The following is a 27,165-nucleotide window of genomic DNA, read 5'->3' on the forward strand; positions in this document are numbered from 1 at the left end:
ATAAGCATGGGACGGGTTGTGTGCCAGTCGTCGGGATGATGTCTGTAGAGGCTGAGCTGAGCGCTAGATGTAATGCTGTAATTATTTCCCAGCGAAAAGAGCATGACAGGCAGAGGGACGGATGAGGAAATCCGGCGACTTTAATATAATAAACTAGCGGGGTCACCCGTGGGAATCCCACGGGCATGGATGTGTGTGACATTTCGACATATTGAGTTATATGCTGCACATTCATTTTTACAAAATGGTTACTGGCAAGTCATCAGATCCAGAAATGGTGTGAATTTAGTTATTTCACATAATATGTGACCCCTCACTCCTCTCCACCTGACACTCTCCTGTCTCCACCTGACACTCTCCTGTCTCCACCTGACACTCTCCTCTCTCCACCTAGCACTCCTCTCCTCTCCAAACCCTCACATCCCTCTCCTTTCCAATCCCTCACCTCTCCAATCCCTCACACTCCTCTCCTCTCCAATCCTTCACACGCCTCTCCAATCGCGCCTCACACTCCTCTCCAATCGCGCCTCACACTCCTCTCCAATCGCGCCTCACACTCCTCTCCAATCGTGCCTCACACTCCTCTCCAATCGTGCCTCACACTCCCCTCCAATCACTCCTCTCCAATCGTGCCTCACACTCCTCTCCAATCACGCCTCACACTCCTCTCCAATAGTGCCTCACACTCCTCTCCAATCGCGCCTCACACTCCTCTCCAATCGCGCCTCACTCGCCTCTCCAATCGGCTTTCCCCGTCTCGTTTCTCTCCTTTTTCTCCCGTCTCGTTCTTTTTCTTGCTCCAAATCGGCCCGTCGGAATCGGAAATCGGCCCGTCTTGCCCGTCGGCCCGTCGGAATCGGAAATCGGCCCGTCTTGCTTTTGTGCTTGTGCGTAAATAAATTGTGTTCATGACACCATTTCTGGTGTTGGGCTAGCGGCTAGGGTGCCGGCTTAGGATCCTGGGTTCGAATCTCGGTCGATCGCCGAATTAATGCCAGGGGGGTTGACTCAGCCTGTCATCCTTCCGAGGTCGGCTAATTGAGTACCAGTTCACTGGTAATTCCCTGTTTGTCGTTGAAGGCGGCAAAAAGGGTTGGCGTCAGGAAGGGCATCCGGCCGTAAAACATTGCTTCAAAAAGGGGACAAAAAAACAACAACTACCACGGTCCCCGAAAAGGCCAACCCCCGCTTTGCGGGGAAAAATGGCCTCTAAACGGTGGTTTTTACACCATTTCTGGATCTGATGACTTGCCAGTAACCATTTTGTAAAAATGAATGTGCAGCATCTAACTCAATATGTCGAAATGTCACACACATCCATGCCCGTGGGATTCCCACGGGTGACCCCGCAAGTTTGCATTGACGTTCGTCGATGGACTCGTTCGCCCGTCTCATTCGTTTTCTTGCTGCATCCTGTTCAAGTCTGCGTTCTTCATCGATCGTCTCATTCATTTTGGAAATAGAAGTTTCCACGCAGCGCATGAATTGTCACGATCCTCAAGAGGAATTTGTCTCGTAATCATCAAATGATAAATGGCAAGTAAATTATATTGTGGAAAATTAAAGATTTCAAATAAATCTATTTAAAGTGTATTCGCACATAACTAATTTTAAAAAACGAAGAAATATCTCTCGGTAATTTCCTGAAACATTTTACTTCCGGCTAATAATGTTGAATTAAATAAAAACGAAGAAATATATGTCGGCATCATTGTTGACGTTTTTGTGACGACTGTCATCAAACGAAAAAGTAATATATCTTAACGGAAAAGCAAAAGCGAATTTTTAATATATATCGACACGTTGCCGTCGGTGTCATGTTGGGCGGTGTATGATACACCATGACGCGATTTTTAAAAATATATCTCTGCATTTTCCCGCGTGTGTGGAATGTTCTCAATTATTGCTGACACCGAGTCCAAAACCATCGATAAAAATGAAATCATATGGTGAGTTAGATTGGAGATAAAGGCGTGAGAGAGACTCAATGGCCTTGAAGTTGAAGTTACAGGCGTTTGAGAATTCATTTCGTTCTATAAACGGCAACTTTCATTGGATTTCCTTCCCGTTTTTTTTCAACCGAGTCGAAAACTATGTTAGCGACTGTGAAAAATGAAATGATATATCGAATTTTTAATATGTATCGACACGTTGCCGTCGGTGTCATGTTAGGCGGTGTATGATACACCATGACGCGATTTTAAAAAATATATCTGCATTTTCCCGCGTGTGTGGAATGTTCTCAATTATTGCTGACACCGACTCTAAAACCATCGATAAAAATGAAATCATATGGTGAGTTAGATTGGAGATAAAGGCGTGAGAGAGACTCAATGGCCTTGAAGTTACAGGCATTTGAGAATTCATTTCGTTCTATAAACGGCAACTTTCATCGGATTTTCTTCTCGTTTTTTTTCAACCGAGTCTAAAACTATGTTAGCGACTGTGAAAAATGAAATGATATATCGAATTTAAAATAGATATCGACACATTGCCGTCGGTGTCATGTTGGGCGGTGTATGATACACCATGACGCGATTTTAAAAAATATATCTCTGCATTTTCCCGCGTGTGTGGAATGTTTGTGGAAAATTAAAGATTTCAAATAAACCTATTTAAAGTGTATGCGCACATAACTAATAAAAAAAACGAAGAAATATCTCTCGGTAATTTCCTGAAACATATTTTACTTCCGGCTAATATGTTGAATGAAATAAAAACGAAGAAATATATGTCGGCATCATTGTTGACGTTTTTGTGACGACTATCATCAAACGAAATAGTAATATATCATAACGGAAAAGCAAAAGCGAATTTTTAATATATATCGACACATTGCCGGCGGTGTCATGTTGGGCGGTGTATGATACACCATGACGCTATTTTAAAAAATATATCTCTGCATTTTCCCGCGTGTGTGGATTGTTCTCAATTATTGCTGACACCGAGTCTAAAAGTAAAACCATCGATAAAAATGAAATCATATGGTGAGTTAGATTGGAGATAAAGGCGTGAGAGAGACTCAATGGCCTTGAAGTTACAGGCCTTTGAGAATTCATTTCGTTCTATAAACGGCAACTTTCATCGGATTTTCTTCCCGTTTTTTTTCAACCGAGTCTAAAACTATGTTAGCGACTGTGAAAAATGAAATGATTTATCGAATTTGATTTGAAATAAAACTGGGGGAGAGCAAGACACCACGGGCCTACAAAACAGGACTCAAAGCTATGCGAGTTAATAAAATGGTGGATATTTGTTTATAGCCACTCCCAGAATGGGTGGAGCTATGGGTGGAGCTACTCTGCAAACCGAGTAAGCCACACCCCGGACAGACACCCAACAGATAGACAGACAGACAGACAGAATCATCTACGGCTATTATAATATAGATAGTTTAGATGAAGTCCGATGTCGAGCCTCAGCGGCTTCTTCACCACTCTGCAAAAGTGCAAATAAAGTTGTTAAAATACCTGTTATGATGTTGTGTATGTATGATAATGACGCAAACACTGCTTTCAATGAGAACACACGAAAGTGTTTACATTCATTTCAGGAAAGATTTCACAGCGATTAACAGCTATATCTTTGAGCTATTGTGCAGTGGGTCATCAGTAGGGTTATATAAACATCGATGGTGTGTACCCCCTCACCCTCCAAGCACCAACTATCACCGCTGAGTGCTCACACTACGTTAGCATAAATGACTGCGCAATGTCGATATATCGCCAGATCGTCGATATTTGGAGGGATGATAATTGACTCACAAAAATATCAATATCGCCCAGCCCAAGATTTTATTCCTTCTCAGAAAGCAAGCAATATTTTATACATTGTCTCTCTCTCCCTCTTCCCCTTGCTCCCTCTCCTGTTTTCTTTCCATACAGAGTCAACCGAAAGGATGTGAAAGCCATGCTACCACAAATGAATTACAAGGCTCAAAACAGCAAACTATTACGAGATAAGTTCTCAGTGAGTAGCCAGCTTTGGGTATGGTGGGAAGATTGCAAACCCACCTTTCACCTTTTCCACTCTACTGTTTTGCTGACTTTGCAAGCTACATGATCAGGAAAGAGTAAATTGTAATTAACTGCTAGAAGGTGAAGGCAAATATAATGAAAGACTGCAGATAATGGCCTTTGGTGGTCGTAGTATGGAGGTATTAGTAGGCAAGGTGCATTGGGGTTAGAGCAAATAAGGGAAAACCAATTTGGTGTAGAACAGATTGAGTGAGATACTTTGTTTGGTGTTAAGATCGAAAAGGTAAAGTTGGTTTAGGATGAAACAAGTAAAGGATGAGGTGGTTTGATGTGGATTAGGTAAAAGGCAACCTATTGCAGAGTAGAGTAGAAAAGAGATAGGTGTTTTTAAGGAAAGCAGATACAGGGGAATCTTGTTTCGGGTTGAGCAGGTAAAGGGGGAGGTGGTTTGGAATAGAGTACATTAACGATAATAGTTGGGTGGACATGTGACATATTTGAGGCAAGATGTGTCAGCAGAAAGCATTCAATTTGGTATATAATGATTTTAAGGTATGCTGAGTACAATTATAAGTGGAGACATTTGATACAGGCAACAGAACCTGTTCAAAATGGTGGTTTCAAAATGCCCACCATCAGAGCTGAAAATTCACTTTACTCAATTTCTAGATGTAGCAGAGGGATGTCATTGGTATCAACATAGGGGTTTTTGATGTCGCTGGTTATGATTTTATACACTCCAATACTCTAAATATGTAAATATTCCCTCAAAAATAAATAACCTATTTAAAATGGAGTTTTTGTGAAGGGGTGTTCAGAAAGCACAAATTGTGCCAAAGTTGATTTATTTGTCTATAACTTGGCCAAAACGCCAGTGTATTCTCTAATATTTGAATACATTTTTTTCTACAGATGCTGAAATATGCTACTATACTGGAGAAGTCATACGGGTAGTTTATCCGGCTTTAATTTTGGCTCGGGGGGGGGGGGAGGGGGGTTTACCAAATTTCATGCTTTCTGCCAGATTGGAACATTTTCTTCACGAATACTACATATGAGTTCCACTCACCTCTGTCATGGGTACGAATAAACCCAGTGTTTGTGTCTGAACAATGCTGTACTAGCCGAAACCCGTGGAACATCCACGGAAGGGAGGATGTGGTGTATGGATAGAGTGTACCATTATGGATGGCATAGGGGATTTGCTTGTCCGAGTAAGAGTTAGGAAGAAAGATGAGAATGAAGAGTGCGTATATGAACAACGTATTTATTGCAATCTACTTAAATGACAACGCTACGATATACTTTTGAAAAATGAATTGGATTCGTAATAGGAATCGGCATATCACCTCGGTTTCACTTCGTTGTAATCACAGTATATGGAAGAAATTATGGTAAACCCACCTGATGAGGTTAGCGTACACCGCGATCGACACCGGCACAAATGCATGCTCTGGATTGTCCACTCAGTGGACGGCTTGCTGTCGCCTTCGACTGTCCAATCAGCGGACGGCTTGCTTCGCCTTCACCCAGCAGACGCCAATAAAATGGCGTCGTATCGGCAGTTAATCGGATGCTTTTGGGCCCCAACGTCGGCTAATTCAGATTTTTCGAGTATGGCTGCACGTGATAAACAAAGAGCGCGGTTCGTAGATCGTAAATCCATTACTGCCGTGGGCATCGGGTCACTGGGTGCGGCGTAAAAGGGATAACAGTCGAGTCCTTATGCTATTATTATATAGATGTGAGATTGCTGTTCTGTGGACTGTTTCACAATCAGGATTATGATTACTTCCTGTATTGATTTTCCAAGATCTTTTGACGCTATTGAAGACGAGCAGTTGGGCCAAGGATGAGACTGCCCCCTTGATAGTTTGACAATTTGCATTTTGATTCTGAATGTTGGTACCATCAAGTATCATCATCATCATCATCAAGTGAACCCTTGCAATTGTACTTCATCTGAAAAACTTCTGTGTGGACTATTTCAACTGCCCTTATCAACACAATTGCATCACTGTCAGAATCATTTTTGCTGGCTAGTAATAATGCATTGCCCCACATCTTTCTAGAATGTGAAGTGAGAACCACTTCATAGTTGCTCTCGTTTGCTTCCACATTGAGCATTTTTGAGAGGATTTTTTCTTTCAGCCTGGTAGAGTTGACCCTACTTGGCCATATCGCTACCAAGCTGCTCAAGATGCAGAATATATAGTTTTGTCAACTCGGAGAGCTTAAAGATGCTGCCAATAGAGTCTTGGCGATCTTCCATGTAGGACATTAGTTCTGCAAGAGCAACTGACTCTGGATTCATGTCGTCAGCTATTTCAGATTCACTCCTCCTCGAAAGTGATCTATGTCGTGTGTATGGTTTTGTCAAACGGTTATTGTGGTAAACAGCATCCGATGCGGTCAAGTCTCCAGCTGACATCTTGGCAATAAGTTTTGTATCTCTTAGTTCTGTCACCTTTTTAGGTACGTTTTTGTCTAAATTTTGTGTTGCAGTTCTATGGCTACTGTGCTCTACCATTTGGTCACAAAATTAGCAGAGTGGTTGGGTTTGATCATCTATATTTGGTCTGGAGAAATTAGACCTCAGTCAAGTTTTGACTGGTGAACTGAGCTTCACAGTTCATTTTACTTTCTCCTTTTGTTTCCTGACTCGATCAACCCGAGTCATATTGCAAACAAGCCACCATGGTTTGTGCCACTTTGCACTGTTTGTGATGAGAGTCTCTGCAATTCCAGATCCATCATTCAACCTAGAGAGCTCTACATGTAATGGAAGGGCATTGAGTTGATAAAGCTCCTCTAGGTTATCAGCTAATGACTTATATGGCCATAACCCTTATTCAGGTTATCAAGATTTCTGTTATTACATGGGTCTATGAGATGGGCCGTTGTGGACCGCTGACATATAACACATAGTTCCCAGTTTGTGTGTGGTAGATCTCCAGTAGGATCAGATGACAATTTCAGTTTATTGGACATATTGACTTGAATATGAGAGTATATTGTTTTGATGAATAACACTACAAGTGTTTATGTAGTTCATATGCAGCTAATTATTCTACTGGTATTCAATATTTCATTGGTCAGTGTATACACATATCAGCCAAAGGAACCACAACCAGCACGTGGAAAACAAAAAAAACCATATCGGTGCCAAAATTAGATAAATATATTTTTGAGGGAATATTTACATATTTAGAGTATTGTGGTGTATCAAATCATAACCAGTGACATCAAAACACCTATTTTTACACCAATTACACCCCTCTACTAAATCTAGAAATTGAGTGAAGTGCCTTTTCAGCTCGGATGGTGGCCATTTTGAAACCTCCTTTTTAAATAGGTTCTGTTGCCCGTATCAAATGTCTCCACTTCTAATTGTACTCAGCATAACTTAAAACCCTTATTCACCAACTTTCATGCTTTCTGCTGACAACCTCCTTTCACATATCCACCCTACAATAACATGGTTTTGGTGGAAAGCAGGTGAAGAGTAAGCTATTTTGGTATGGAACAGGTAAATGGTGAGACTGTTTTTTTGTATACAAGATTGAAGCTCGTATAAGAGCTAACATTGATCACAAAAAGACAAACTGACACATACAACATATGATAAAGGGAGCGGGAGACAAGATAGAGAGCAGGGACATCGGGGACATTTGTTGTAAAGTGAGTAAAGGGTGAGATCGTTTAATGTAGAGTAAACCATTTTATTCTGGCTTTCATTGAATTTGTCTGATCTGTTTTCAGGAGCTGGAGGCAGGAAAAGGAGAGATTTCATTTCCCCTATTTGTGATGTTTTATAAGAAGCTCATGTTTGAATCACAGTGCCAGGTGAATGAATCATGCTGTATAGAAATTGACCATTTACTACATTCCAATTCCTATCAATTTAGCTATCCTTTTATATCTTCTATATATATATAACAGAAAGTTTTTGTGTGTGTGTTTGTTTGTTTGTCTGCACGTGCTAATCTCCTGAACGGTGAAATATAGGAGGAAACCTCTAAAACAAAAAAATGTCAGGACGGGCCCCGGGAAGGTTATGGGCTAGGTGTCGAGGCCGCCTCGGCCGGGCTGGGCCCATTTCGCAATTAAAAGCTGAGCTGAATTATAGTAGTCAATCTTCTACGGCCACGAGTAAAAGCTGAATTATAGTAGTAAATTCATTCAAAAATAACCCAGGCAAAGCCAGGTCCTTTCGGCTAGTACAGTATAACAAGAACGGTACACGGTAGAGCGCATACCTCTCCCAGGCTGAACCGTATACGTTTTGATTCCTACTGATCAGCCAGATCTGCATCCATATCTAATCGGCTTGTTCTTGTCACCTACCCAACTCACCCACCAAGATTCGTCCGAATCTGACCACAACTTTTTGAGATATCATGCTATATATTGTTTTAGCCCAATCTCTCAATGGTGAAGAATCACTTTTAAATTCTAGTATCCAGATCCGGATCCAGGTCTTCACCAAAATCTAATCAATTAATCCTTGTCACACACCCAACCTGTCCACAAAGTTTCGTCTGAATCCGTCCATAACATTTTGAGATGTCCTGCACGCAGAGACAGAAAAATAGGTGTGAACACATTACCTCCGTCTGTCTACCTTAGGTGGCAGAGGTAACAACAACAAGGTTTACGGCCATTTTCCCATCTTTTCAGGGGCTTGGTTGATAATAGCTATCCTTTTAAGTGAAACAACCAAATCGTAATCACTACTTGCTTGTTTTGAACAATATAGTGTTGCTTTAAAAAGTAAGTTGAGGTGCTAACAACTGCACTTGGACAAAGTGATGCACTTACAGGTAACGGTGATAATGCAATCTAATGCCTTTTGCACTTAAGCTGTACTTTGCACTTAGTAATTCCTGAAGCAACTGTAGATTTGTAGTCTTATCCAACGTTGTTCGCGGTCACTAAATTAAACCTTTGTTTTCATACAGATTCTCGAACAAATGGATTTTGGTTTTTCAAGCCGGTAAGAGGTTTTATTCTATTTTTTGTATCAACCTTGTTATAAAAAGATACGTTTTTGAAAACGAACAGTACTTAACCTTCACTTTTGTTTTACATGCTTTTGTTTGACATATTTTGAAGCCATTTTTACAATCGTCACAAATTCCTAATCTCTTTTCTAAATTAAGAGGGATACTGACTTTGAGAGTTTCAATTTCTTTGAGATTTTCTTTCATTCTTTTATAATGAACTTCTTGTACGTATATGAAATACAAAAATACATTTTCTGCCTGGTTGTTTTTCTGTTAAAAGAACACTTTTCTGATTGTCATTTTGTATGAGTATTTTTTTTCTCACTACTAGGGTCTAGGCTCATAGAGGGGCAAAACAACAAATGGCAGCAGGTTTACAGCCTTCCAAATAGTAAGGGCAAACACAAGAAGGAACTAGAAAGCATCTGAAAATGCAAAGCCCATCCGCATCCACTTCTGTTTTTGGACTTCTGCTTTGAATGCTGAACATGACAAAAAAAACAAAAAAAAAACTTTTGGGGCAATTTTTCCCCGCAGAGCAGGGGTTGGCCTTTTTCGGGCACCTTGGTCCCCTTTTTGAAGCAATATTTTATGGCCGGATGCCCTTCCTGCCACCAACCCTGTTAATCGCCTCTTGCGACACAGGGAATTACCAGTGAACTGGCTAAACATGACTAAAACAGCTAAATACTATAACGACACACGGTAGAGCGCATACCTCCGCCAGGCTGAACAGTTTATGTTTTGTATCACACTGATAGCCGGATCTGGATTCGGACCTGAACCAACATCGAAATGGGCTTGTTCTTGACATCTAACCAACTCGTTCACCAAGTTTGACATAGCCCGTCCACAACTTTTTGAAAAAAACATGATATTTATCGTTTCTTCCCTATCTCTCAATGGTGAAGAATCACATAAAAATTATCGGATCCAAATCTGGATCCCGATCTTCACCAAAATCTAATAATTTCGTCCTTGTTACACATCCACCAAATTCCGTCCGAATCCGTGCACAACTTTTTGAGATATCCTGTTCACAAGCAAACAGACAGACAGGGGTGAAAACATAACCTCCATCCACCTTTGGTGGCAGAGGTAAAAATATCAAAAATTGACTTTTAGGTGACCCTGTCCTTTTGACCTCAAAACAATCGGCTACTTTTATTTTATTGGTGAACCAATTCAGTGACCCAATATGCAAACCCTGTTCAATTTTCAAATCAATCGGATGAAAATTGATGATTTTATGTTAGTCATTCACCTTTGACATTTTGATCTAAAAAAAACAATTGGTTTCTAGCTTTGATTGGTCATCCAATTTAGTGACCCAATATGCAAATTCTTAGAATTTCAGGTCAATTGGATGAAAATTGACGATTTTATGTGAAGTTGACTTTCTCACAAAATTATGAATTTGTCTTCTCCATATTATCATAATAAAGCTATGTTGAAAATTCAATGACAAAACTCAAATGGTAAAAAAGGTTACGGCCCGGACAGACAAACGGACAGAAGTGATTGTAAAACCCCGTCTTCCGCACAACACAGAAAGGTAACAATTTGCTTCGGGAGGAAGAGAATGGGAAAGAATCCAGATGTGTTGAATTGATCAGGGTTGTGCTTGGGTGAGCGCATGAGATAGTGATGGGCAGCTAATTTGAAAGACTCAACTGAGGAAGATGAGATGACAGACACAAGGAGATGATTCCACAATTGCAAGAATAATGGAACAAAATGAATGAGTGCAGGTGGGTAACTAAGGGTGTGGTTAGGCAGGTGAGTTTATTGAGGAATGCATGTGACCTGAAGTGTCTTGAAGAGGGCAAAGATATGAGAAGGCAGAAGTATGAAGGCCAGATGTAAGCTTTTATAAAAGTGATTGAATTTTCGATGATTGAAAAAAAGTCCTTTATATTTGTATATATTTTTTCTTCTTTCGTGTGCAGCTTATGGCTGCGAGTAGCATCATTGGCTGAGGGCACAGCTTTACAGCTGATGTAATGCCCCCTGTAGGTTCGGGCTGCAATTTGTAATTTGTTTGTGGTGCCGGCAATAGCTCGCCGACTCTTCACAAAGGACACCGTATGATCTTTAACATCCACCAACTAACACTGTCAGATGAGACTCCTACTACTTTAATGTCCATCCGAGGGATGGCACACACGTTGCTGCTGCCTCTCCCTGCCTGTGACACACCAGAATGACAGTTTGTAGCTGGGCTGAGATTCAAACTCAGGCTAGACGGCTCAGGGGCGAGTGTGAGTACCTTCAGGCCATCATTCCAACCCTTGTAGTTTTGTCTAATGATCATCCAGTAAAATAGAAAAACATGAAGCATTTTGTGAACCTTGTACTATACATCAGGAAGATCAACTATCATTCATATCTTATTATTTTAAAGCACAACAATTGTATTCATTTTTTTGAAAATCGATAAATCTTTTCTATTTGGTGGTGTAATTTGAAGGTTTTATTGGAATTTTCAATTTGCTGGTGTTTGAGTTTTGGTTTGTTTTGGTTTGTTTGTTTCGGGAAGTTCATTTGGTAGTTTTTGTGTTCTCTTTCTCATTGAGAACTCATTTCTCATTCTCATTTGTTCTCATTTGGTAGTTTGAAGAAGAAAACTTTCCCAACAACTTTGTCCTTTATTTCAAGTTTCTCAAAAATAATGATCATTGCAGTAAACTAACACCTGCCCACACCCCGGAACAGTTGTACGTTGTAGTTGTGAAACAAGTTGAACAGTAGTTGTAAAAATCCGGCAGTTGTTTTTGTTTTGTTTTTGCTCTCGGGTGGTATGTATTTAATACCTGTCCGCCTAGCTGGTGACTTTTCGGGGATTGTAGAGTGTGATCTTGCAAGACTGCTACGCCATATCTGCCAATAACACATTCAAAAAAACAAAAACAAGGAGCATGCAGTGGATGCATTTTAAAATGTGAGTTTATGTTAAGTGCAGAAATGTGCCAATGTACTGCTCCATGTTTCGCATTCTGCCAAGTTAGGTGTGGGCTGCGGTGAACAAACTGTAGGGCCGGTAACCCATTAAAATAGTGACTGACCTGATTAGTTGGTTTAATGAAAAGTTAGCATTCATCCTTGAATGCTAACGGTTATTTTTAACCTGGATCATGTACTTCATCAATGTTTCGCACATTGAGGTTTAATCTTTAGTGCTGAGTGACGTGGCAATCAGAATGACTGATATGTGCTTCTGTTTGTGTAGGAACCCTGAGAAATTAGAAAGCTCCGTTGTTACGATGCATGATTTGCAAAGATTTCTACTGGTTGAACAGAAGGTAAGTTCAACTCTGATAAGCACACAATGACAATCTACCCAATGGGTTGGGGCTTCATATGTTCAGTTGTCATGAGGGGACTTGACCCCGTACTCTTATGTGATTCTTCATGTATAAATGTGTGATAGTCACCTGGTACACAAGTTGCACTTTCCAGAGAAGCACAACCATGCCATAAATGGTTGTGGATGTGGTTAGGTGGATGTGGTTGGCTGGTGAGTAGGTATTTTAGCATTTCTGTTATTTCTTTATCATCTGCTTCAGTAACCCCAACACAAACTGCTCTTTCACCATTTAGGTTGTTTACTGTGTGTGTGTGTGTGTGTGTGTGTGTGTGTGTGTGTGTGTGTGTGTGTGTGTGTGTGTGTGTGTGTGTGTGTGTGTGTGTGCGTGCGTGCGTATGCGTATGCGTCACGTCACACATGGTGTATCAATAAGATGTATACAAGCTTTATATATCGATAACGATACCATCTTGTCGTTCTGCACTGCCTCATGGGTAACTATTGATGTGCAATGATTCTATCACATGCTGATGCAATCTGTTATGTATTCTAGTAGCACGCCTTGTCATGCCTCGCTCTCCTATTTAATTATACATCTATTCATATGTGTGTGAGTGTTTATATATATTTATATATATGATGAAGCCTGGTGTTGTCTTAGCGGTTAAGGTGGCTAATTTGAGATTGCAAGGTCCTGAGTTCAAGCCCCTGTCATGCCGCTTAATTAACACCAGGTGGGGTTGACTCAGCCTGTCATCCTTCCAAGGTCGGCAAAATGAGTGCCAGCTTGCTGGGATGAATGGGCCATTCGGGTATCCTGCGTCTGAGTGGCGACCCATCCAGGATTATGCCCAATAGTCAAGGAAACTGCTTTGGCAGCACTATGCATCACGGTGCAAAAGGAGTGGTCATCATCATCATCATCATCATGGTCATCACATACATACATACATACATACATACATACATACATACATACATACATACATACTGTTACGGACACGACTTAGATGTTGCTTGACCGAGCGGAATGGCCGCCGTGTTCGCACAGTTTACCCGATTACACTCGAACGTTGGCCGAATCGCGCTATGCTAAATCAATGAAGGAAAGGACACAACGGCTGGGATAAATGCAACGACACAAGGGGTACAGTTCTCAAGACCTCCGGAGGAGGATATAATATTGGTGATGCAGAAACGGGTAGATTACACGGTAAGAGGTAAAGCACAGCAAGATGGGCACTTAGACACAGTCTTATCTTATCCCTGACAGACCACAGACAAACGGGACAAGACTGACTTACACAGGGATTGATGGCAAGGAAGGGCAGGCAGTCGATAGCTCAAGGTGCACCTTGGCTCAGGGACAGGATACAGCTCGGTCCAGTCCAGAGATGCGGGGAGGTATTCAGCGCTTGGAGGTGGCGTCTTCTCTCTCCGTGGTGTGGGCGCATCTGACGTCACCTCCCCCTTCCTGCGCATGCCCAGCGGGGAGTGACACGCCCTCGGCTCGTTAGCTCCGCCCCAGATGGAATCGGTCCGCCGCTTCCATTGGGTGCGGGGGGTTACCGGGCTCCGCCCTTGACGAGGAGCTGACGGCGAGCCCCTGCGTGGTAACCCCGTCGGAGCACATGTTCAATGGCGGCTAACCAAGCCGGAGTGAGGACGCACACTCCCCGCGCCGCCGCCGCTGTTGTTGTAGTTGTTGTTGTACCATGAGGAAGAGTTGCGGGGAGGTATTGGGAGGTCCTAAACTTTCTAACGGTGCCATACAATCACATTCTGGTGCAACGAAGAGTCAGAATTAATGGAAACGAGTCCTTAACTGACATAGACTAAGAATAACTAGCAAGATGTCCTATAGTTGTCTACGTGAGATGCGGTGAACCTGGGTGCGACATTTAATGGGGGAAATAGGGGAAAGTCGGTTCTACAGAGTGTTGTTTACAGAAAATGGGACTAGGGAATGGGGGATTGGGGATAGTTGGGAAGTATTGGGGAAATAGGGGAATATTTACAAGCGGATATGGATGGAGGCCAAATCCCATATCCGCAACAATACATATTACATACATACATACATACTAGCAGAGACCCGGGGCACTTCCTTTTGCAATCTAAAGCGTGAGTTCAAGTCAAAACGTGACTTTTATTCATTTCTGATTTTTGGGCATTTTTTTTATTTTCAGGAGATGTGGGCAAATGAGCCCTCAAAGGTCCACGAATTCATGATGACCTTTCTCCACAATGTTGGCCGGGACACAGAAGAACCTGGGTTCTCTTTAGAAGAGGTAATTTACTGTATTTTGCAAATGCTTATGAATGATTATCAACTTTACTTTATTTTTTACAAGTAACAAATAAAGATCTAAAGCAACAATTTGTGGTATGTTTACCTCGACGCTCCTCAAAGGTTAGCAAGTTATGCCGGACAAAATCGTTGTGCCTTGTTCACACAGACTTACTCCTTACTACCATAGTCCTGGATTAATCAACTCTACTGAAGTTTTGATGTACTATCTTGTGGGTCCCACAGACCGCAGCTCTCAAAACTTTTGCGGTCCCACAGACCGCAAAACTGCTGTTAGGCAGTGGTGGTTCCGTACTATGTTAACGTTTTTATACTTATGATTCAATATGTAACAAATGATTACCCTCACAGGAGGAGAGGGTATTGCATTTGGATCCGTTTGTCTGTTTCTTTGTCTGTTTGTCCGCACAGAATAAATATGATTTTCTCGGCAACCGTTGGTCCGATTGACAGGAAATTTCCACGATAGGTGCAACTCCACCTGTATAATATTTGAATGATAATGATGACGTCATATGTCACGTGGTATGGGCGCCATCTTGGAAAAACCGAAAAACTTTGCACCTCTATCTCCGAAAGCTCCACATCGAAAAAATTGAGATGTGGCTCATTGTAAAGAACTCTCCATGGGGAATAAAATATGTTAATGATTATGTCATATATATATATACATATATATATATATGATGAAGAGGATATGATGAAGAGGTTTACCGGTGTGTACCCCGGTTTAGAATAGGTATACCGTATCCCTGCGTGTCGTAAGAGGCGACTAAAAGGGTTGGCGTCAGGAAGGGCATCCGGCCATAAAAAACATTGCCTCAAAAAGAGAACCATGACAATTGCAACTACATATGAGCAGGGTTCAGCCCGTAGTACCCCGTGGGGGACCCCACTCCCTCTCGTCAAAACTCAAGGTGGGGAACCCGTGGAACTCAAGGGTGGAAATCACTCCATTTATGATGACGAAACGTCTGATGCCCGACGTGGAGATCGGTTTCTGAGGTTTGGGACCTGGAATGTAGGGACAATAACAGGGAGATCAGGAGAAGTGGTGGAATTATTGGTCAGAAGAAGAGTGAACATATGTTGTGTGCAGGAGACGAGATGGAAGGGAAGTGGTGTGAGAATGGGGAAGGGTAGGCAGGGACAGACATACAAGTTTGTGTGGCAAGGGTGCCCGGAGGGCATGGATGGTGTTGGTGTCCTGTTTTCTGAGGAGTTTGTAGACAGTGTGGTGAATGTGACTAGAGTGAGTGAAAGGTTGATGATGGTGAAAATGATGATTGGAAAGCTCTTGGTGAACGTCATCTCGGGATATGCTCCGCAGGTTGGTCGGAGCGATGAAGAGAAGGACAAGTTCTGGTGTGCGATAGAGAAGCTGATGGAAAACATGAAAGATGAGGAAGTTGTTGTGGTAGGAGGAGACATAAATGGACATGTGAGAAGAAGTATGGAAGGTTTTGAGGAGGTCCATGGGGGTTACGGATATGGTGTGAGAGGATTTTGGAGTTTGCTGATGGAGCTGATTTGTTGATTTGTAATACTCAGTTCCAGAAAGAGGATAATAAGCTTGTTACATACACATCAGGTGGGATGACGACAACCGTTGACTACCTGCTGGTGCGTAGGCGAGATAGGGGGCACCTCCGGGACACAAACGTGATCCCGGGGGAGGAGGCTGTTTCACAGCACCACTTGGTTGTCTGCGACATAAGGGTGAAAGGTGCGAGGAGAGCTCGGCGGGTGAAGTACCAACTGAGAATGAAGGTGTGGAGCTTGAAAGAGATGACAGTGAGGGAGGCATTAAAAGAGAGGCTGAGTATGGTGGAGGATGATGTGGTTGAGCCTGAAAGTGGTTGGATGTCAATGAAAGCTAGTCTGTTGGGAGCCGTTGGTGAGGTATGTGGATGGACAAAAGGACTACCGAGGCACTCGGAAACATGGTGGGGGATGATGAAGTTGGAAAGAAGATTGACGAGAAGAGGAAGAAGTTCAAGGAGTGGCAGAAGGCGAAGGGTATGGGGTCAGAAAAGGCAGAGCATGAAAGTTATAAGGCAGCCAAGAAGGCTGCAAAGAAAGAGGTAGCAAAGGCGCAGGAGGCATGTAGGAAAATGTTCGGGGAACGCTTGGATTTGGAAGAGGGCCAGAGAGCGGTATTCAGGATTGCAAAAGCAGATAGCGAAAGAGAGGTGTGATGTGATGGGGGTGAGTTGCTTGAAGGATGAAGTGCGACAAATCGTTGTGGACCCAGATGGAATTAAAGAAAGATGAAAGAGATACATGGAAATACTGTTGAATGCAGAGAATGAATGGGATGGCAACATAGAGAGTAACCCAGTTTTAGGACCGGCAGAGAAGATAACCGAGAAGGAAGTTGAGGAAGCGATAAAAGCAATAAAACCACCGTTTAGAGGCCATTTTTCCCCGCAAAGCGGGGGTTGGCCTTTTCGGGGACCGTGGTAGTTGTTGTTTTTTTGGTCCCCTTTTTGAAGCAATGTTTTACGGCCGGATGCCCTTCCTGACGCCAACCCTTTTTGCTGCCTTCAACGACAAACAGGGAATTACCAGTGAACTGGTACTCAATTAGCCGACCTCGGAAGGATGACAGGCTGAGTCAACCCCCCTGGCATTAATTCGGCGATCGACCGAGATTCGAACCCAGGATCCTAGGATCCTAAGCCGGCACCCTAGCCGCTAGCCCAACACCAGGGATGATAAAATGAATGAGTATATGAATGAGAAAATGAATGAATGAATGAGAAAATGAATGATAAAAGCAATGAAGAGTAGAAAAACGGGAGGGCCGACGGGAGTTGCGGGAGATATGTTGAAGGCAGCGGGAAATTGGGGTGTGAAGAGAATGACAGAGATCTGCAATCTGGTGGTGAAAGAAGGCCGCATTCCAGTGGATTGGGAACTGAGTACCCTCGTCCCTCTATACAAGGGGAAAGGTGACCTTTTTTTCAGAACAGTACACCCATTCCCTAGGGGAGCAGCAGGAAGGGTCATTCCTCTCTGAGGTATATAGATTATGTATATGGATTACAGTAGATGTAAGCTTGGGCCTCAACATCAGGGTGTGTTCATTTACCAAGTTTCTTGTAGAGTGTTCGCCAGGTAGTTTATGCATTCGAGCATGCACTCTATTCAAAACCATATTCATTCATTCACTCTATTCAAAACCGTTGAAAATAAACGGCTGGCTTGGCAAGCGCGAGCTAGCTGCTTGGTAACTAAACACACCCCAGGTTTCCTCCCTTTCAGTTTTGTGTTAAACAGCAGTAGCGACTGTTTTGAAAAGGTAATCATGCATGTTTGTCATTTATAATATTTTTCATTCTGGGTGCTCCCACCAAAACCGCACAATAAGCTGTTCATACACGTTAACTCAGCATTTGTTCAAGGAGGAAAAACTCTGGAGAGGGGAGATATTATTAGTGTTAATGTTGTTTTGTAATAACATTAATATTATGCTGTTATATTTAGTGATATTGGTACTTTTGTTATTAGAAGCAGCTTTGGAAAAACGGCATGACAAAGCTATCTTAACATGGATATACACCTCAACACGCAACCTCCTTGGCGGGGAAAACTGCTTTGGGATTGAAGGGGAGTTAAAGCAATACAACCTACTCCTTCATGCCTCTTTTCTCCCGCCTCTGGAACAAACTCCCTCACTCTCTTCAATCCCACTCCACCCTCCAGGTCTTTAAAACAGCTGTTCACCACCATCTCTTATCTTCCCCCATCCAAAACCTTGATCTTTTCTACCCCCACTAATTTCACCCCAATTCCACTTTTTTGAAATACCAACTTCTGTCCTGGAAATCCTTGGTCTCCTTGTGTTTTATACTTCTCCCTCCCCCCCCCCCCCCCTTCCCATGCCTCCTCCCCCCAAGCCCTCTCCCTTCCACACATCTCCCTGCTCTCAAATGTTGTGTTTGTGTGCTTCCCCTTCTCTCCCCATCTTGTTTTCCGCTCCCTCTTTTTATATATTTTGTTTGTCTGGTTGATTTGTTTGTGAAGTAAATGTTAGCTCTTTCACGAGCCTCGATTCAGTGTACAAAAAAAAAAAAAAAAACCTCCATTGTGTGACCCTCAGTCTCCCTGTCAAATTTGGTTGTGATTGGATAAGTAACGGCTGAATGTATTGCGGTCAAAATCGTCAGACAGACAAACATCAAATTGCGTATTTCAATATGATGATGATTTCACACCAGATTTTGATGCGTATTAAGTGCATGGGAACCAATCCAGATTTCGATTATATGCTTTAATTAGTCCGTGAGAGTAGATAGTGTTTCCAAGCCAAGGCACGTTTCAATAGGCGGAAACCAAATTGCGGCTTAAGACCCCGGTGATGTCACAGAGGGCTGACCAAGATGATGTACTGCCTTTTTGGTAAGGCTTGTTTTTTTTGGTTATGAGCCCCCCATTGGTCATCTTCAAAAAGGATGTTTTAACACACCCAATCAACCAGTTTTCTTTCATGCACTCCCTTCGAGTTTGAGACGTGTGCATGCAAAGTTTGGGGCCGCTAGATTTCATCGTTTTGGAGTTATGGAGAAGACACAAACAAACACACACACACACACACACACACACACACACACACACAAACACACCGTGCCTTTTATTTCTATAGATATACATATATAGTGAGCTCCCAATTGGAGATTACTTCTGAGAGTGACTGACTGTTGTCTGAAATATTAGTAGGACTTATGTTTACTAAAGTCACCATACTCTGGTATTCGAGGCCACTGGGTGCCATTCCTCTCCCACCCCCACTTCCAGCACCTTAAAAAGGAACCTAATATTGTTTGAAATATTCCTCCCACTTTCCCTACTTTTGTAAAATGTCATACAGAATTGAGGGGAATTGAGTGATATCTCTGCAGTCATTTTTCTAGTCCATACAGCATGACCCCTATGCAGACTCCATGCGAAACTGAATTTGTCTTTACATCTTTTTTTGTGTCTGTCTTTACATCATTGCTGCTAACTTTTTCATTGCTGGCATTGATACAGCCAGGGTCAGAATAGAACGATCGACCTCCCAGTATGAGCACATGCTTTAACCACAATGCCACTACTGAATCCGTTATTGTATAAAGGGAAAGCTCTTTTGGATGCATTGGGCAACTATAAATTTTTTGACGCAATGCGGCAATGGATATGCCTCCATCCACACGAGATGTAAACCCATTGTTATGTTTGATCTCAATTAAGATCACCTGAAAATTTCAGGAAACTTTGTCCTTGGTATTTGGCAATTAGTTCACCATAGTGATATAGTACAGAGTATTTCCAAATAATCAGTGCTGTAGAAACTTAACACCTTGTGTGAATATTTAGCCCCATTTTACTTTTGACCTTTTCAACCAAAAATCGAATCTGTTCATTTTTATATTACAGTACACACTTGTGCCAAGTCTGGTTGAAACCCCTACAGTGATTCACAACAAGTTATCAAAATAAGAAAAATAACAATAATGGATGGACGCACGGACGGACAACCCAAAAGCATAATGCCTCCAGGCTTCGGCTGCAGAGGCATCAAAAAAACAATTTTGTAGAAGAAATTTGAATTGTGCTTCAGGGTCTTCAGGCAAAAGTTCAAACTGCAACATCAATCAAGCAAATCCATTGTGAATATTAAACTATATCATTAGGTTTGTAATGTATAGATGTTGGCTGTTAGGTTAGCAGTGTATTATTATGGGGATGAGGAAAGATACAGTTACAAATGCAGCACAAAAGTACATTAGTATCGAATCTTGTTGTCCTTGAGAAATGAATAAAAAGCCTTTCGGAGGGATCAATAATTGGAGCTCATTGAAAGTCGTTATAAAGTACCAAACTATGGGAGGAAGGTCACTGAAGGTCAGAGATTAATGATAGGGAAGATGTACCTTGTACTTGACTTTTAAAAGGAATAGAGATCTTGAAAATAAACCGTGATTATAAAAACTTGCAGAATTCCATTTTAAAAAAGTACTGTGTGTTTGTATCACGATGCCACATTTGTGTTATCATTTATTAAACAATCTGAGGTTGATAAATGTGCATTTCACGAAACTCATACTCAAATGTCCATCTGCTTCCTCCTCTCCTCAGTTCCTCACATTCCTCTTCTCTAAGGAGAACTCTCTGTGGGATTCTGAATTTGACAAGATCAACCAAGATGACATGAATAACCCATTGTCTTATTACTGGATTTCTTCATCACACAACACGTATGTTGTAATATATGTTTGGTAATGACAACTGCGTAAGGCCCTGGTAAATGCACATCTTATCTGATAAGCCTCACTGCTCAAATGGCTTGCTGTTGCTCTTTTAGAGAAAAAATAAATCGAAGTTGTTTTTAAATTGAAAATAAACCAGAACACATCTCTGGAACCCCTTGGTTGAAGTACGTGTGTGTACATGAAGTACGACAATAACGTTCCAGGATTAAAGCAACAGAAAATGTTGTTGTAAATGCACCAATTATGTTTAGTGGTCGCCTTCAAAGTAATCTCCCTGAGAGTCTATACATGCTTGCCAACGTCACTGCCATGCTTCAAAGCACCCTTGGAAGTCGTCGTCTGAAAGGCCATTTAGCTCATTGGTGACGGACGGCTCTCTAGAACCCTTCTATTGATGCAAAATTAGTTCCTTTCATTGGCGTTTCGGACGTCAGTCAGAACAGATCAACATTCTCACCCTTTCAAAATGTTCATCCGTTTTGGAAATTGATGGGCATCCCAATCGCACGTCGTCATTCACGTCAATTCTCCCTTCCACAAACCTCTTGGCCCACACAAACACACGTGATCTTGACATTGCGGCTTCCCCATACATGAGCTTCAACTTGTCAAAAATGTCTGTGCCACTTTCATTTATTTTTACCAAAAACCTGATAATGATTCTCTGTTCCATAAATTTTTCATTCATCTTCAGAACATGAATGCAATAATTATAATTTTAACAAAACTCAAGTTTGGCTACAAAACACAATGGATCGATACAACGGCTAACGCAGTGCTGACAGGTAGATTACGATGCACGTCAAATTAGGAAACTGATGCCACCTGCAAGAGAAAAAATATCAGTCCTGGAACTGTGTGTGTGTGTGTGTGTGTGTGTGTGTGTGTGTGTGTGTGTGTGTGTGTGTGTGTGTGTGTGTGTGTGTGTGTGTGTGTGTGTGTGTGTGTGTGTGTGTGTGTGTGTGTGTGTCAGTGACAACTTACTGCATGACATTTGTGGTACGTGGTTGATTCTGTATAACCTCGTACCACAAAGAAAATACACAAAAAAAGTTTGTGGTTTTCTTGTTGAGTAAATAATAAATTAATGAAGTAGTCACCGCCATTTACAAGAAACCACAATAAATTGCAAATTAGTGCAGATCTTGCGTAAGACTCGTGGGTCCTGTGTGAGCTTGCGCAATCTTTCTGGGCCAATATAAACAGTTCGTTAAATATTTGAATCATTAGTATACAAGGGTTATCATTGCACTGTACCAAAACACAAAGTAACAGTCACTTATAAAGAATTTGTGACAAGCTGAATTTTTTTTTGTGTGTGTTCAGCGTCTAGGCTGGTGGAGGAGCTCGAATACAGAATGAACCAGGCCATAACAGAACGAAACTAGAATGGCACTTGATAGAGCACATACCTCCACTGGGCTGAACAGTTTACACTTTGTATCCCACTGATAGGCCGGATCTGGATCCAGACATGAACCAAAATCGAATGGGCTTGTTCTTGTCACCCACCCAACTCATTCACCAAGTTTTGTCATAAGTTGTCCACAACTTTTTGAAACATCATGCTAAATATCGTTTTTGGCTCCATCTCTCAATGGTGAAGAATCACTTTAAAATATAAAAATTCTCGTATCCAGATCCAGATTCGGATCTTCACCAAAATCAAATATATTTTTCCTTGTCACACACCCAAACCTGTCCACCAAGTTTTGTCCGAATCTGTCCATAACTTTTTGACCTGTCCTGCTCACAGACAAACAAAAAGACTGAAGTGAAAACATAACCTCATAAGGTAAAGGTAGAGAACAGTGAAAAGAAGGGAGGGGCTGAACACACCAACAGGGCAAAGGGACAAAACAGGAGACCTGGAGGAAGAATGAGAGCAAGTGTGGGGTGGAGGGGGGGGGCACTGTGGATGAACAATCTGATCTGGATACAGGCATAATGCCACAAACTCTCAATCACTTAAGTGGAAGGAAAAACGAAAGAATCAGAAATGGAACAAAGGAAAAAAAAAAAATGAAGTGGAGGGTGAGGTGGAGGGAGAGGGAGAGGGAGCAAGGATAAATGAAGTAGAGGGTGTGGGAGCAGGGATAAGCCTAATAACCTGGAATCTTGGGAAGAGGTGGGCTTGAGGAGAGTTAATGAGCGTAGAAAAGGTTATCGGTATGAATGGCGGTTTACCTGAAGTGGTGGTGCACAGCTGTCTTGAAGCCCTGGAGGAAAGAATGAGATTGACCAGACTGAGAAAGTTGGTTTCACAGGTGAGAGAAAAGAGGAACAAATGGGTGGAGGTGAGCATTGAGTCTGGATTTTGGGCGTTTCAAACGAAGTGAGTTACTGGCAGACCACGTGTGCTTTGCAGAAACATAGGGGAGATGCAGGGGGGAAAGGCATGGAGAGAACAGGGTGCAAGACCAGAAAGTAGGCAGTAGAAGATAGTTTTAAAACCAATGGCTGAGGTTTTTTTATGCATCCACCGACGAAGTCGCCAGAGGCATTATGTTTTTGGGGTGTCCATCTGGCTGTCCATCCATCCGTGCGTCCGTCCGGGATAGGTTTTCATTGCCGAGATAATTTGAGAATGGCTGAAGGGATCTAAATCAAACTTGGTGCCAGTGTGTATAATGAGGTATAGATGAACTGATTAGATTTTGGGGGCACGATGTAAAAGGTCATGTTAGATTTAAAAAAGTCCTGTTACCATGATAACCTGTGAACCTGTGATGGGATTTTGACCAAAGTGGGTACAAGTATGTATAGTGATGCAAAGATGAACTGATTAGATTATGTGGTCAAAAGGTCAAAGGTCAGAGGTCTTGTTCGGTAAAAATTATGTTACCGAGTTAACTTGTGAACCAGTAATGGGATTGTAACCAAACTTGATATAAGTATATATTATGATGAAAAAAAGATGAACTGATTAGATTTCTGCATCAAAGGCCAAAGGTTAGAAGTCATGTCAGATAAAAATGTGATACTTGAAAACAGCTGAAAGGATTTAAATCAAACTTGGTACAAGTATATATAATGATGTAATAATGTGGGCGAGGCATATTAGTCAATGACACGACGTCAAAGAGTGCCGTTCTTGTCATTTTAATTCGGTTTTTTTTCCTGTGCCCCACGAGATTGTTTGAGGCATTCCTTTTCCATTACACTTCAATTTCTTTACTTTGCTAATTGCAGTTTTTTGCCAATCTTGCATGGTCATGAAATTATATATGTATTGTTAGATTGCATTGAAAAACTTTTTTAATAACCTGAAATTTGTTGTCTTGGTGGGATTTTATTTTATTCCAGATATCTCACAGGAGACCAGTTTTCCAGTGAGTCGTCTCTGGAAGCTTATGCACGATGTCTGCGAATGGGCTGTCGGTGTATTGAGCGTATGTAATACAACATCCTACAAATGTAGGCCTTACTGTTTTCTGTCTGTAGTTTTCATACTTGGGCTTTATATTCTTGCAGTTTGCTGTCCAGGGTTTGTCTGCAAATTATGCAGTCAAACTTTGCAGCAAAGGCTTGTAAGTCAGTAAAGGCTGTGTAGCAGCTAACATTGCTTAGCAGTTGGCGGTTTGCTGTTTTTCCTTATTTCACACACTGACTAAGCCAGAAGTAGCATTTTAATTTCATTCCATTTTTATCAACAGGTTGGCTTCACTATTGAACTTTTAAAATGTTTTCCATCATATTGAATGTCACGTTTGATGCTTGTCATTTTGTAGTGACACTGATAATTAAGTCATATCCAATGTTGAGAGCAAGACAATATTTTGCTATCGTTCTCATATTTCCACAACTGCAGTGGATTGCTGGGATGGACCAGATGACATGCCCATCATATACCATGGTCACACGCTCACATCCAAGATAAAGTTCCTGGATGTCCTCAACACCATCAAAGAGCATGCATTTGTGACTTCAGAGTAAGCAACAAACACAGAGATGAAGACAAACATTAATGAGATAAAGATTTTTTTAGTTATCTTTTTATTTGAATTATTTTACTTTCATCTTTCATACAAACCTTCTTTATTTACTCACTAGCGAGGTACCCATGCTATGCATGGGTGGGAGGCCATAAGTAAACAGACAATGCAGAAACAGTGAATGCTAAAGCATGAAACCAATAAATTCCACATTCCTGTGCCACCTGTAGTCGAACACCAAGCATGGACAGCAGGTTCGTGAAGGACTTCCATGAAAAACGTACCTGTTTGAATTGTTCCATACCCAGTCAATGGTGAATCTGCATATGGTGATCCGCTAATGTCACACTTAGAAAGTAGAAACCGTCATGGCATTTCGTCATTCACCTGAACTCAATATCTCTATTTTAATTCCAAACAGCGTAACTCCAATCACAAATTAAATAGCATTAATATAAAAAAATTAACTTTTACCAACATTTGTGACATAAACAAATATTTAAATCCGGATGTGAAGTCGTTCTGTAGGGTTGAGTGAATACATTTACAAATTCAAAATCGTAATTGTATTCACTCAATTCCACACGTCATTCCAATCATAAATTGATACTTTAACAAAATACTATTTTAAATGACGATTGTTTTGGGATATTATAAAAGCAGCCCATTATCGTCATGTGTTCACTTCCGCATTCGCGGCAGGTTCGTATCGAGTTAATTTCAAAATCATAATTTTATTGAGGAATTTTTGAAACCCCCTACCTACCTTACAACATCCGCTGGGACCCGAAAACATTCCACAGAAGGTTTGGCGGCCCTGAGGCTGAGTTTCTAGCCCTGAGTTTCTAGCCCCAAAACTGAGGGAGTACTTTGGGGATTGGCAGACAGACAAACAGACAGACAGACAGACACTCCTGTTTTACAATATAGATTTCTCTTCTGGACTTTCAAATATTTTATTTCCTGCTCATCTTTATCTCCATCATCGAAGGTGGACGGAGGTTATGTTTTCAGCCCTGTCTGCTTGTCTGTGAGCAGGATATCTCACAAAGTTGTAGACGGATTCGGACAAAATTTGGTGGACATGCTGGGCGTGTGACAAGGAAGAATTGGTTAGATTTTGGTGAAGATCCAGATCCGAATACGAGAATTTTTTAAGTGATTCTCCACCATTGAGAAATAGAGCAAAATGATTAGCACAGCACGATATTTCAAAAGATTGTGGATGGATTATGACAACTTGATGGATGAGTTGGGTTGTTGACAAGAACAAGCCGATTAATTTTGGTTCAGGTCCAGTTGCAGACCCGGACTATCAGTGGGATACAAAACGTAAACTGTTCATCCTGACGAATGTATGCGCTCAACAGAGTGATGATCTAGTTTTATCATTATTGTATTACTTTAAAAATCAGCTTGCATATATTCATTAGTGAAGTATTGCTCATAATGTAGATTTTAAGGAAGTTAGTATTGCATGTTGTATGAGGTAGGAATTTAAATAATTGAATGCTTGTAGGATAGTCTAGTTTCTTTAAAATAACTGAATGTAAAGCTTGGTCTTCCAGGTATCCAGTAATACTGTCAATTGAAGACCACTGCAGCATCGTGCAGCAGAGAAACATGGCAGCACATTTCCGTAAGGTCTTTGGAGATGCTTTGCTCTTGAAGCCTGTGGACACTCAGGCAGATGAATTGCCATCACCCAACCAGCTTCGAGGGAAGATCCTGATAAAGGTAAGTTGAGGGTGAACATGGCCAAGCAATGTCACTGAGTTAATTATTTTATCTTCTCTGCTATCTATGCTATGCTTCTCTTTTATCTTCTCTTCCCCATTTTTTTTCTCCCATGCAACAAAACTAAAAACATAGAAAAGCACCATTGCCGTCATGCTTTGTAGTCATTTGGCTGTCTTGGCCTCGGTTGACACGTGACCACACACTAGTCATGTGTTGCATAACATATTATTGGACCTGTGTGTTGTGGTTGTCATGAATAGGATGTAGTGGTTGAGTGAAGAGGTGGCACAGGCTGGATATAGAGAATCCCTTAATTCTTTCTTGCTTCCATTGCTTCTCCTTGTATTTACGTAGTTGTAAAGGTCACCGAGTATCAGCAATGCACCAGTAGACTTCAAGACTCAGGCATGTCATCTGACCAAGTTTCATTAGAGCCAGGATCGGATCACATACTTGATGGGATCAAAGTTATGCAGATTAATGTTTCATCAACTGAAAGCAGGTCAGCTTCGTATTATAACCACATCACTTGCCTAGTAACATCTCTCACCCAAGTGCTGCCATTAACTTTCACAGCCAAAGTTAGTCTTCTTCTTTTGTGTGCAACACAAAGCTGCAGAGTAGCATCATTG

At 41.6% G+C, this 27,165-nt stretch overlaps 1 protein-coding gene across 1 annotated transcript in view; it reads left to right on the plus strand.

Annotated features, from left to right (window-relative positions):
* Nucleotides 1–27,165, plus strand: part of PLCG1 (phospholipase C gamma 1) — a 208,036-nt gene that overhangs the window by 80,608 nt on the left and 100,263 nt on the right. The window contains exons 6-14 of the mRNA XM_068126684.2: nucleotides 3,885–3,969; nucleotides 7,740–7,823; nucleotides 8,939–8,973; nucleotides 12,213–12,285; nucleotides 14,480–14,581; nucleotides 20,725–20,843; nucleotides 24,165–24,250; nucleotides 24,670–24,790; nucleotides 26,362–26,530. Coding sequence (XP_067982785.1) covers nucleotides 3,885–3,969; nucleotides 7,740–7,823; nucleotides 8,939–8,973; nucleotides 12,213–12,285; nucleotides 14,480–14,581; nucleotides 20,725–20,843; nucleotides 24,165–24,250; nucleotides 24,670–24,790; nucleotides 26,362–26,530 — 874 coding nt within the window. The remainder of the gene's footprint in view (nucleotides 1–3,884; nucleotides 3,970–7,739; nucleotides 7,824–8,938; nucleotides 8,974–12,212; nucleotides 12,286–14,479; nucleotides 14,582–20,724; nucleotides 20,844–24,164; nucleotides 24,251–24,669; nucleotides 24,791–26,361; nucleotides 26,531–27,165) is intronic.

The sequence above is a fragment of the Myxine glutinosa genome, chromosome 10 (assembly GCF_964187855.1).
Source record: "Myxine glutinosa chromosome 10, kmMyxGlut1.1, whole genome shotgun sequence".
Lineage (NCBI taxonomy): Eukaryota > Metazoa > Chordata > Myxini > Myxiniformes > Myxinidae > Myxine > Myxine glutinosa.